Genomic DNA, 13,589 nt, shown 5'->3' with positions numbered 1-13,589 from the left:
CATTTTTAATGTTTGCGGTAGAAATTCGTTGGTGACGTTTATAATATAATAGATAATATAGAGGTAAAAGTTTTTGGATATTTTATTTATTTTATACGTGGAAATGTTCATCCTTGGAAAGGGTATATACTTTTTCACGATCAGGTAATTTCATATATGTCCTTTTTACTGAATTTAAAGATTCACAAAATTTTCCTGCATTTTCGTGCAAATTTTTGTAATTTATGAGAAAATAGCAGTTTAGATGGATAAAGTCAAGAGTGTGCGCAATGCCATTTTTGTGCAATTTTGGGATGTTTTTTTAAGTAAAAATAAGTCAACGTGTACATGGTTACTGTGTATGTGCGATTTTGAAAAACGCGGCAAGGAGTTTGCGATTCTGCACTTTTTCCCAATTTTGCAGTTAATATTTGTCATGATTAAGCAGTTTTGTTACATAAAATTTCTAGCATAAGTGTAATTCTGCTAGTAGATTGTTGGAAAAAGTGTTGAGTAAATAAAAAGAAAAGAAACATGTCTTTACTTCATGAAGACAAAATGGCGGCGGAAAAAAAAATAGAGGGTTGCTGTAGCAGAGTTGGTCGCCAAATTTTCGCCAAAAAATCGCCAAGTTACCATAATCCAAAGATCAACCGGAGATTTGTCTTTGCTTATTGATTTGGCAATGTTCACAAAACAAATTAGGTGAGTGCTTTAACACAGGAAGACCTTGAACTGAATGTCTCTTACTAGTCCTGACAACAGCACCATAATTTATATGACCAAATTGACCATGCCATAATTCACTATTGTTATGCTGAACTGTGGATGCCTCAAATTTTACAGATTTGCCCCCCCCCTTCTTCACTATTTTCAGGAGTAAATGATAGTTACTTTCTATCAACTTAGCTTTGTACAAGGTTTCATTTTCATCATCAGTAACTTTAATTTGTCCATTTTTACCATAAAATCTTGCTCCATTGATATCCACCTTAGGTCCAGATATTAAATTTCGTCTCAGTTCAGGTGAGTATAAAACATCTTTAAGCAAAATAACTGTATCCCCAAATTTCATTTTAACAGTACCCTTCCCATGAATTGGAAAAGTTACCCCATCAATAGCTACTAGAATATTCTCATTCTTCACAGGAGAAAAAGTATTGTACAATTCACGATTTTTACAAAAATGATGAGATGCAGCAGTATCAGAAATCCAACTATCATCATTTTCCTCCAAGTTGTTAACATTAGCTTGAGCTATTAAATGGGACTGAGCATGGGAATTATTTTTACCTTTACACAACTTGGGTTTATTCTTACACTTAGGAGATGTTTTATTACTACTAGATACAGCTGAGGAAACAGAAGAAGCAGGCGAGGGTGATCTGGAAAAATTACCTTTCATTCTACAGTATTTTTGAATATGACCTGGATGGCCACATTTATAACACTTGAGCCCTTTAATCTGCTTAAATTTGGGTTCACAGTGAATACTTTGGACTTCTATAGTCTTATTGGAATTTTCCCTATCTCTCTCTCTTAAATTAAGACGCGTTTCCTCTGTTAGTATTTCAAGTTCAACATTTTTAAATATGAACTTTTCATATGGCCACCTCAAAACATTCTGAACTACTTGATCATATTTATCTGGAAGGAACTTAAGAAACTGAAAACATATGTATACATCTCTTACAGCCTGATTAATATCAGCTAACTGTTCAGTTACGCGTTTTAATCTAGAAGAAAAGAAACTAATACTTTCATTTGGCTTAATTTTACAATTTAAGAACTCTGAAAACAAGGACATATGTCTAGATCGATAATCTGGCTGGAAGTATTTGGCAAGCGTATTCCATGCCACTACCGGGTCATCAATTTCACTCATCAAGTTTCTATATTCAGGGCTTCCATTCATATAAATTAAAGATGATGCCAAACGACTTCTATTTTGATAGTCGGCAATAATTTCTTTTGTAATACCCTTAACATCATTTAAATAAGGACATTTTTCAATACCTTTGACCAAAAGACATGCATTTTTCTCATTTAAAACAAACTTCATATCTTTAGACCATGTAAAGTAATTACATGCCTCAAGTTTAGCAATATTATGCATAACATTAACAGTAGCCATATTTGAATTTCAACAAAAACCGCCCCCAATCTCTCAAGTCCTAAATTAACTTTAAACTTCAAATGTTTGCACTAAAAATAACTCAGGGGCTGGGCCCATAACCAAAATGATGCTTAAGCAAAGTTTAAAGTTTATAAAATTAAACATTTAGCAGTAGTAGCAATAATAGCTCCCTGAGATTATATGTTGTGCAGACATTTAAGACAATACAGAGGTTTCAAACTTAACCAATTTATCAACAATATATAAAAAAAAAATAAAAACACAAAGAATAAATTTAAACAATATCAGAGTCTTAGAAAAAATATAATATAACCATCATTTTCAAACTTTCATTCATCAAATAATATTTTACCTGGTCTCCAAAAATACTGGCATTCACTACGAAATAAAATGTCCTAAACAGAAATTATGCGGTCTCAAATGAAATTGGCTACACATTCAGTAAGTCCATGCTCAATGGTCAAGAAAGCACCTGAAATCTAAATTAAGTCCTTGAAAGCACTTACATCCGGCCTAACTCCGTTCACAGTAGTTGAACACGAGGAATCGCCGCTAACTTATTTAAATGCCACCTTCATGAAGAACATGGATGCCGCCCATGGCAGTCACTCACACTGTAGCTTCTGCAACCAAGGAACTTATTCTGGAAAGGTCATCTTGTGTACAGGAACCAAGGAACTTATTCAGGAATAGTCATCTTGTGGACAGGAACCAAGGAACTTATTCAGGAATAGTCATCTTGTGGGCAGGAACCAAGGAACTTATTCAGGAATAGTCATCTTGTGGGCAGGAACCAAGGAACTTATTCAGGAATAGTCATCTTGTGGACAGGAACCAAGGAACTTATTCACCGGACTGCACGCATCCTTCAAAAGGGGCTGGAAACCGCACACCCAAGAGCCAGGAAAGCAGGAACTAGAAGGGCTGAGCCAGTCAGTCAGTTCAGTTATCTGATTTAAACAGCATTTAGCAGCCCACTGCTTTAACTGCCTGTCATGGTATTGCCCTAATTGCTTGGAAAAATGAGAATAAGGTGGTAACCGCCGCGCCTCTATAGGCGGAGCTAGAATAGTACATGAGTACACAATGTAATTTAGAATTTAGAAGTGCATCTGGGAAACTGTTAGAGCTGGCAACAAAATATGAAAATATATTAAGTTATGTAGTAAACTAGTGATGAACAATCATAATTAAATCACTAATACTTTGAATTTCATAATTTAAATCAAATGGCACTTGCCAGGCTGAATTGCAATGAGTTCTACCCAGTGGGTGTGGCTTCAAACGTCGTAGGTCGGCGGCAGTTACGACAGGAGTCACCCTCCCGTAAACTGACCTCGGCCAATGTTTCTTGAAAGTTCACACTCCGGTGGAAAAAGAAATCAGTACTTGCAGGTAAGCACAGTCAAATAATAAAGTGAAAATGAAGAATTCACACTTGAAGACACACAATACTTGTAAAGCATAGTAAATTAAATGTATACACAATGAAACAGCAAGAGAACACCTGATCAACCAACAAGACAGTGGTTTTAGTCTTGTACTCTGTAGCTGTTATTCTCAAAACGCGAAGTGGTGAATTTCTCTATAAACACAATATGTACACAAAAGCAGATACCTATGAGCTAAGCCATTACCCATTTGGGTGTCGCAAAGTCAATCATAAGTAGTAGAAAACAAGTTATCTGAGAAACCGTACCTTTCAAGTAAAAATTAACAACACTTATTCTACGAAGAAATATATTAAAAGTGGAATTCCACAAGGAAGTGTTCTTGGACCCAGTCTTTTTTGCATTTATACAAATGACATGCCCGTCCCACTTAATTCAAAAATAGTTAAGTTTGCTGATGATACAGCGATATTGACCAGATCAATGAAACCACAACTTGCTGTTGATAAGCTTGAAATTGCAGTGAATCACGTTGTGCATTACCTTAAATCATGGAGACTCAGCATTAATCCCTCTAAAAGCAACATTCTACTTTTTTGCCGACATCGAAAATTCACCCCAGTTGAAGTGAACATTAAAATTAATAATCAAGAAGTTCCTGTGGTTAACAGCACTAAATATTTAGGTATCTATTTTGATTCACAATTGCTCTTTAAAGAACATTTCGAATATGCACTCAGAAAAGCGACTGTCGCAAAAATTGCTCTTCAACCCTTGATTGGCAGAAAATCCAAGTTAAATGTGAGAATTAAAAAGAAAATATATATTACACTTATTCGTCCGATACTTCTGTACGCTATCCCTGTTTGGGCCACCGTTTATAAAACCTACAGAAGAAGACTAGAAATTTTTCAAAATAAAATTCTACGTGATATCATCAATGCGCCGTGGTTTGTCAGAAACTTACAGATTCATAAAGAATTGAAGATCCGGCCCGATCCTGATGAGATACTCACTACAAGCCACAATTTCTTTCAAAAAATAGCTAACTCAAAATATGACCATATAAGGGAGCTAATTAATAATGATCCTACCCTGGAATGTGCTGCAAAAAGGCCCATAAGCATCTTCCATAATGTGAAGTGCTGAATTGTAAATAGTGTATATAAAAAATTTTATTATATGAGACTGTACAATATCCCACAGCATCGGACTTTGGATTAAAGCTCACTTATTCTTCGTATTTTCAACTACCTCAGATGAACATTGCGACATTCTAATTGATAATGGCATTGCTCTTTGGTAGCTTTTTATATTTTTTAGCGACGCGAGATACTTATACCAGAAGTAGGCATGACGTCATCTCACGGCAACCAATCAGCTATCGGCACGATTCAGCTTTCCAGATGATGTAACATCACGTTTCGTTTTTGCATCTTAATTAGGTTGAAACAGTCCGTTCTCAACACAAACAGTGGCAATAAGAAAAAGAAGTAGAAGTAACTACTATATTACATTAAAATAAGAACCAAACCTAATAAACATTTCAAGGAGGAGAGATGATGCAGTAAAAGGGTTACAATAAGTCATATTTTCCAACAGTTCTGACAAAATTTCGAACGCCGTGATGACGCCATTCGTTTGATTGGCATTTCAGTTCTGGCTGGTACAATCGGGCCCAAGTCTCATCCAGCGTAATCATACGGCATAAAAAACTCCTTCGTGCTCCAGGTGAGTTCGAACAGTATCGTATCGTAGCATTTCTGCATTTCCGTCAATTGATGTGGAACCCATCGTGAAGCAATTTTTCTCATGGACAGGCGTTCCTTCAGAATGTGCAGCACAGTCGTATGCGCTAATCCTGTTTGTCCGGCCAGCTGACGAATCGTTTGGCGGCGATCATTGGCCATTAGTGTGGCAACAGCTTGCCCGTCTGCATCGCTCTGCCACGTTTTGCCATCCTTCACTGAATGCTTTCACCCATCTTGCTACAATTCTGTAAGGCTATGCAGATTCCTCGCAAGCCTCTTGAAGCCCTTGATGACACTGTCGTGCTGTACGACATCTGGCACATTAAATTTTTATCCAACATCGTTGTTCTTGTTTTGAAAACATCCTGACAACACTTACTTTAGACCGCGAGCTAATACAAGGATCCGTTCTTCGCGTTACTCCGCATACGCGTGACATACGCAGGATGAGTCTTTTTGCTGAGAGGTAAGGTAGGTATGTAGTTCACGTGTGGTATACACGATATTCTTTGGTTTTGTTGCATAGTGTTTTTTCAGCTGTGTTGCCACTATTAAAGTTCCAACCCTCGTAGTTTGAAAATCAGTACACATTTAAGTTTCATACCATAAATCTAGAAATACTTCTACAGGTTTTGAAACTTGTATTAGACTAACAAAGCTGTTTTTTCAATTTTTTAAATAATGATTTGGTCGATCTTTGGATTATGGTAACTTGGCGATTTTTTGGCGACCAACTCTGTTTTTTTTCTTTGCTGCCATTTTGTCTTCATGAAGTAAAGACATGTTTCTTTTCTTTTTATTTACTCAACACTTTTTCCAACAATCTACTAGCCGAATTACACTTATGCTACAAATTTTATGGAACAAAACTGCTTAATCATGACAAATATTAACTGAAAAATTGGGAAAAAGTGCAGAATCGCAAACTTCTTGCCGCGTTTTTCAAAATCGCACATACACAGTAACCATGTACACATCGACTTATTTTTACTTAAAAAAACATCCCAGAATTGCACAAAAATGGCATTACGCACACTCTTCACTATATCCATGTACACTGCTTTTTTCTCATAAATTAGAAAAATTTCACGAAAATGCACGAAAATTTTGTGAATCTTTAAATTCGGTAAAAAAGACATATATGAAATTACCTGATCACAAAAAAGTATATACCCTTTCCAAAGATGAACATTTGCACGTATAAAATAAATAAAATATCCAAAAACTTTTCCCTCTAAATTATCTATTATAAATCTCACCTACCAATTTCTAACGCAAACATTAAAAATGGTTCCAAATACTTAAATTCTTTCCATGCACATTTACTTCTACTCAAATGTATTCCAAAATACTACAAACATATTAAATTAAAATATAATTAAATTAAAAAACACTACTTAAAATATAAATAAGCACATACATTAAATTAATAAAAATTAGCTTACAATTCTAATTACTTGAAACTAAATCATTGCTAATAACAATTTTCCAATAATAATACCATATTAATTTACCGTATTTATGCGAATCTAATGCGCATCCCCATTTTAAAACTTTAAATAATAAAAAAATTGTTTGTCGGCGAATGTAATGCGCATCAATGATATGAGGAATTTATTGAATCTTATTTTATACAACAATGGATTTGTATATAAACTATCAATTAATGGTATGAAAATTTTATTTAAATTTAGATACCATATTTTATACAACAATGGATTTATACATAAAGCAGCAGAACATAGAATTAACCTATTAGTGGGCTATTGTCATGTGAAACAATCATTGTTAATTAGCACTACCGTATATAAGGTACCTATCGTAAAATATGAACATGAAATAAATCGTAACATTTCTATCTAGCTAACAGTTTCTACAATCAGTGATTAATTGTAAACGTCTTTATTCACTAATATTTTCATCACTGGAATCCTCGCAGCTCTCTTCGTCAGAAGCAGATTCATTTCTTCTTTCCTCATCATTGTCATCCTCATCCTCGGCGTTTCAGAGCACGTCATTGTCACTGCCATTCAATGCATTTGAAATGCAGCATTTCTTGAAAGATTTCACAATCATTGGTGCTTCGATGCTTTTCCAGGCAGCAGAAACCCAGTGTGCAACAATGTGCGGTGCAGCACGCTTAATTTTTCCTGTCGGGGTCAATACACGGTTTGGCTCACAAAACCATTTTTCATACTCCGCCTGAACGTACTCCTTAAAAAGTTTATTTATACTAATGTCCAGGGGTTGTAACACAGACGTCATCCCTCCAGGAATGATAACAAGATCACTGCCTAGGCTGTGCATCTTCTTTTTTACGTCGTCGGTGAGATGACCACGAAATGCGTTCAGACAAAGCATTGATGGTGGATTAAAGAGCCCACCGGGACGGCATTTCCATACATTTCGGAGCCAATCAAGCATTAATGATTCCGTCATCCACCCCTTCTCTTGGTTTCGAATCAGGACATCATCTGGGAACAGCTTTTCATTCTTAGGGGTTTTAGGGCATGTTTTCCGTTTGAGGATTAAGAAAGGGGGAAGTTTGCACCCGTCTGCTGTTATTGCCAGCATCACTGTTACGCGTTGTTTTTCACATCCCGAAGTTTTGATGATACCTTCCTTAGTCCCCTTCTCCTTAATGGTGTAGTTACGAGGCATATCAGACCAAATTGCCGTCTCGTCAGCGTTGCCAATTTGCCCCATTGAAAAATTCTTTTCCTTCCGAAGTGTGATGACATACCGCTGAAATGTTAGTAGTTTTCCCTCAAAATCTGCAGGAAGCTTTTGGCATATTGTTGTATAGCGTCTTAGAGATAAACCCAGCCGCTTCATAAACCGATCCACCCATCCACGGCTAGCCTTAAACTCTTGTTTCGGTATTCCAAGAACTTCAGCCTCCTCTTTTGCTTTATTTCTTATGGTGTCACTAGTCACAGGTAGTCCATTCTTCCTCCTTTCACGTACAAATTTCAAAACGTTTTCTTCAATTTTAGGGTGTCTTTCTTTGCGAGGTCCAGTGAATTTCTTTCTACTAACTTTAGTTGCAAACAGTGCCAATTTCTGTTGCCGCCACAAGCGAACATTGCTCTCAGCTACGTTGAACTCTCTCCCTGCCTTTCTATTGCCATTTTTTTCAGCATAAAGAATTACTTTATGTTTGAAAGTAGCGTCACATGACATTCTTCTCTGTTTGCCCTACATTTCGTGACTACGTACTCTGCAGTTTGTATCCTCTATGCAATAATGTGTCAACGATAAATGTAACGGTAAATATAGTCGTGAAATTTGGTTGACGTCATCGGCGAACTTTGCACTCGAATCTAATGCGCACCCCAATTTTGAATATTTTGAATACTACATTTGGCCAAAAACGATGCGCATTAGATTTGCGTAAATACGGTATTTACTCCTTACATTTAGAACAATGCATAAAAATAATATTCTCAAATAACTAAAAATACTAACTTAACCAATCTTCTACAGAATCTTGAGTGCATGGCGGATCACAAAATGTCCATTTTCACCAGATTTCTTGCACCACCATTCAAACTTATCTGTAATATCCTTCCTTTCACACAATCTCATTTCATACCCACATGTTGGACATTCATACTTATCCGCAATTAAGCAATTCTTTTCAATTACACATAAACGCAATAAAAATTTCGGATTTACTTTATATAGGGCCATGGGATCCAAATATTAAACAACACTGTTTCACAGAACATAGAATGAAACTAATGCTGTACAGCAGATATTTTTACAAATTTACCCCCTTTTCCGATTAAAGAACAGTGATTCGTCCATTAATGTCACATGACATATCTCATGGTCTCTCATTTTCCTCACACAAAATAATGCATAATCGGAACTGAGTACTTCTCACATTATTCCCAAAGTCCTAGGTAGTAACCTTTATTGCCTCCAAAATCTCGCCAAACTACCTGTTACCATATTCCAAAGATCAGCCCATGATTTTAATAGAAACTACAATGGTCTTTATCATGAACCTCTTTTTAAGATTTAAATTTCTCATGTTGAAGGTTAAAGGACTGTATCCTAGCAGAGCCCACACCCTTGGTGGGAATGATTTTGATTATAGCGCATATCGATGTGTACATGAATAAAGGGAGTGTGCAATACCAAGTTTGTGAAATTCTCTTATTTTTTTTTTTTTTTAAAGTGAAAATAGGTTGATGTGTACATGGATACTGTGGTCATGCAATTCTTCGACTTGTTATTTTCAAGTTGGCGATTTTGAGAAACGTGCGAAGCAGTGCGCACTTTCCCAGTTTATCACCAAGAGTAAAGGCTCTCCTAGGATTTTATCAGTTGAAGAAATCGACCCCTTCTGAAACCATGAAGAGAGAGCAAACTAAGCTTCAGGTAAGAATATCCGAATTAACTATGTAAGTGTCTAAGCAATAAAACAAAAAAATTTTGGGAACTCTTCTGTTAGCAGAACCAGATTCAGAAATGTATGTACGTAAGCACATGTGGATACACATACCTCCATATATGCATGCATATATTTCTCAATCCAGTCCTGATAACAAAGGAGTACCTTATTTCCCTCACCCTTATTAAGCAAAGGATGCACAAAACATAAATGATCAAAAACAAATTTGGTCACAATTTACAAATATAATTTGCTATATTTCAAATACTATGAATTACTGTCTCACTTCTCATGTTACATACTTCTTTAAATAGGACCCTATCTGGAGTCTGATCTGGTTCAATGTCATCAGTTCGAGGATTAAAACCTCCAAAGGCATACACATTGCCTCCATTTGCAACAATACGGTGTCCACTCCTAGGTTCAGGGCATCCGATTCCTGAAATGCAGACATCAGCAAAAAAATCATATATGTGCAAATAGCAAAATGTGCTAAATAAAATAAAAACGAAACCGAAACCAAAAAGCAATTAATTTGCCTGAAATATCGATTCATTTATACATTCTGCATTATTATAAGTGTTCAACTGCATAATATAAAAATAAGACTGACAGAAAAGTTGATACACTACCTCGACGCTGATTTCCCTTTGGCTCTACTTTTACAATTTTATTCACACAAAATTTAAAAAGGCGTTGTTTCGTTCTTGGCTTATAGCGCAAACTTTCATTAAAGGACTCCATACATATAAATAACTATTTAATTTTCATAAATCTGAATCTAACTCATGAAACGTCGAAAACATTCATATACAAGTAAATTTCTTCAACGTGCAAATACACATTTACACTACAGTTTTAACAGCTGCAAAAGTTTTATTTACTTCACTTCAATCCTAACGAATAGAATCCTGCAATCGTTGGTATTTAATAATAATTAGAAAGCATTTCATTGTTAAACTTTAATTTCTTGGTATTCCGGTGGCCATTATCATTTAAAATACTCATGAGAAATACAATACAGTCATCTATATTGGCTGCATGCTGCATGAGAATATTAAATATGTCCGAAAATTTAAATTTGTACATTTTTCTTTGATAAAATTTGGCGTTGTGTATGGCAACATGCGTATTTTGTTTACATAATAGAGGTAAGAAACGCGAATTAACTTTTGGTTAAAAGACGAATACCAAATTAAATATATGAAATTAGACTAAAAAATAACCTTAATATGGCATATATTTTATACTAACCTCTATCGCTTTTGAGGCGACTGACATAGGTCTTTTTAAAAGATCAAGAATGTTTTGGGAGTCTTTAAGAAAAGGGTTGCCGTCCTGGAAAGCTGGTATATGTATATTATAATTGAGGAAAATCCCAAGAACTTCATATCATCATCATTTTTGCTTAGCTTAGTAATGCTGTACGTCAAGTTTTACATTACATATAGTATATCAGGTAATCTTTCACTTGATAGATCCAAAAAAATTTTGTTTGGTTCATTGTTAAACAATAACTTTTTTAAATGTATATTGTTACTTTTACGCAATGTTATAAAAAATTGACATTGATACAAATAAAATCAGATAATATAAAGTAACCTAGCGTCTTTCAGACTTCAAGACAGGAGATGAATAGATGTATTTATATGTGAATTTCTTATTTTTCAAAGAAAATTGTTCATAAAATGCAAGCTTTTCAATCTGTTGTATATTTTATGTGTTGCATGAACCATAAACCCTTCATATAATTGAAGACTGAAAATTGATAAATTAGTTTATTTATTTATTTTTTATTAAGCCCGCTATTGCCCGAATAGTAAAGTCATTGAACACTGGTAGTTTGGTGTGGGGTTCCAGTCCCAGCAAATGGGCTGGGTGCATGGACGTGTTCATGGTTTTTTCCATGTGTAATGAGCCAGTTAGTCTTAGAAAATTCTCCACGAAGGCACCCTTCCTCTTGGTCAAGTCAAAATATTTTTTCTTTTATATCAACCACTAGCTTAGCAGTTGTAGCTGTGAAATACTGAAAGTTTGTGGATATTTAGTAATTATTAGCAGTTAGGCCCAGTAGTGCAGTGGATAACGCGTTGTGCAGCAGCACCACAGGTCCGGGGTTTGATCCCCAGACTGGGCAAGGTTGACTCAGCCTTTCATCCCTTGAGTGGGTCCATAAAATGAGTACAGTACAAAGTCCCTAATCTGGATTCGTCAGGACTTTGGCGATTCTGGATTACGGGTGTTTCCGGATTATAGATCATCAATTTAAATCTGGTAAGATGGCATGCAGAAATTATACAATTAAAAATATGAAACCGTAATTTATGAAATAAAGAGCAATTATGATCTAAAGATTATCAAATTTTACAAAAAAAAAGCTTAATATTTATTTGTTTACTTTATTAAACATGTGCGCGTAATGTATGCACATTCTCTACCACATGGGTAAAGTTTGTGGCTTTGAAGTCCGGATTATAGATCATTCCGAATAATGGACATCTGGATTACAGACTTTGTACTGTACCAAGTTTGCTTGGAGATTAAACACTGGGGGGGGGGCTGGTACTGCGACAAACTGACCTATTATTCAGGGCATATGCTCACACACCCCAGGGCTCATAGTCAGTAAAGCAGATATCAGGTTAGTGCAGGCCGTAGCCCACTATAGCTGTTGCGGCACTGATTTTAGTTTAATTATTGGAAGTTAACAATAATGAGAACTTTTAAAATCCAATGATTTCATTTTCAATAAATGGTATCGGAGATATTTAAAAGTGTATTTTAAAGAAGTAATTAGAAAGTGAGTAAAATGTCTATTTATCATACCTTCTTTGTAAATATTTTAAAATTTCGTCTTTTTGTTATGAAAATAAAATTAAATAATTGTTACAAGTCAGTAATTACTGATTTACTCATAAAAAGAAAAACCTAACAGGTGACAGTTATGAGTAGCAATAAATTATCAGTTTCACTTTATTTTCTAGTGTCTGAGTCAGTATAACCCAAATGCACAAATCAAGTTCCCCCTTTCCCTTTGTCTGCTCACTGCCCAACTGCACGAGGTTTTTCCATTTGCTTTCCAGAGAATTTTAATGACCTCATTCTGAAAAATACCCAAATACCCCTCCCTTTCAGCAAGCTGAGGGTTGCTATGTAGTTTTACTTTTCAGAGCCAAAAACAGACAACAGGGGAAAAAAAAATAAAGGAATAGGATTACATATCACTAGAAAAAGTAAAGAATATCTAATAAGCAGGCTAATTACTTAAATAATAGTGGTAAATGCAAGAACTAGCAGCAAAAATAAAAGGTATTAGTAAACACACAGATTAGCAAAGGAAACACATTTCAATAATTACAATACTAGAGTTAATATTGTTATAATAGTATTCTAAGTTAGATAAACATAAAGCATATGAATTATAGTTCTCATAAATTTCATCTGTTAATAAGACTATCAATTTAATATCTTTCTGTGATAATAATAGTCATGGTGTCTAAACTAGACTGAAAAATTTAATATAGTTACCTGGCATGTGAACAATTATTTGCTACTATGGTTTTGGAATAAGCATTTTAAAGGATAGTACTTGGTACTTTCAGAAAAATTCCAGCATAAACATGTTAAGCAAATTAGATGCAAAAATAATTCATAATTTATATCCATATAAAGTTCTCTGTGTTTGGAAACACATATGTATAATTTGCACCAAGAAACTGAGTTTATTGCTTTACTTAATATTTTCTTATTAATGGGATTTGCGAAGAGATAACGCCAATGTAACGGGAAAATTTATCAATGAATAAAACTTTGCAGTATTTTTAAAGATTATTTTTAAAAAATATTTTTACTTCATAAAGTCAAGTTTTTGCAGTGCATTTTTTCCATATTAAATATGTGCAGAGAAAGAAATAGCTAGGGTTTCACTG

The 13,589-nt window shown here is 34.9% G+C and overlaps 2 protein-coding genes across 6 annotated transcripts in view; one reads left to right on the top strand and one right to left on the bottom strand.

The window, feature by feature from the left end:
* Positions 1-10,547, bottom strand: part of slim (scruin like at the midline) — a 109,111-nt gene extending 98,564 nt beyond the window's left edge. Inside the window, exons 1-2 of the mRNA XM_085824567.1 lie at positions 10,293-10,547; positions 9,963-10,099 (exon numbers count right to left, since the gene is read on the bottom strand). Of these exons, the coding sequence (XP_085680693.1) occupies positions 9,963-10,099; positions 10,293-10,404 (249 nt within the window). The 5' untranslated portion in view covers positions 10,405-10,547. The remainder of the gene's footprint in view (positions 1-9,962; positions 10,100-10,292) is intronic.
* Positions 10,548-10,789: 242 nt separating this feature from the next.
* Positions 10,790-13,589, top strand: part of LOC146999437 (mitochondrial tRNA-specific 2-thiouridylase 1) — a 147,214-nt gene continuing 144,414 nt past the window's right edge. For 4 of the 5 annotated variants that reach the window (XM_085824564.1, XM_085824565.1, XM_085824566.1 and 1 more), the window contains exon 1: positions 10,791-11,119. In XM_085824564.1, the coding sequence (XP_085680690.1) occupies positions 11,014-11,119 (106 nt within the window). In that variant the 5' untranslated portion in view covers positions 10,791-11,013. Of the gene's footprint in view, positions 11,120-13,589 lie in introns of all 5 variants that reach the window. The other variant, XM_085824563.1, reaches the window with a different exon arrangement.

Source organism: Stegodyphus dumicola, chromosome 1, assembly GCF_044657685.1.
Source record: "Stegodyphus dumicola isolate Sdum_Otavi_A_Nest chromosome 1, ASM4465768v1".
NCBI classification, from domain to species: Eukaryota; Metazoa; Arthropoda; class Arachnida; order Araneae; family Eresidae; genus Stegodyphus; species Stegodyphus dumicola.
Note: the sequence above shows the minus strand (reverse complement) of the source record. Positions and strands in the feature narration are given on the sequence as shown.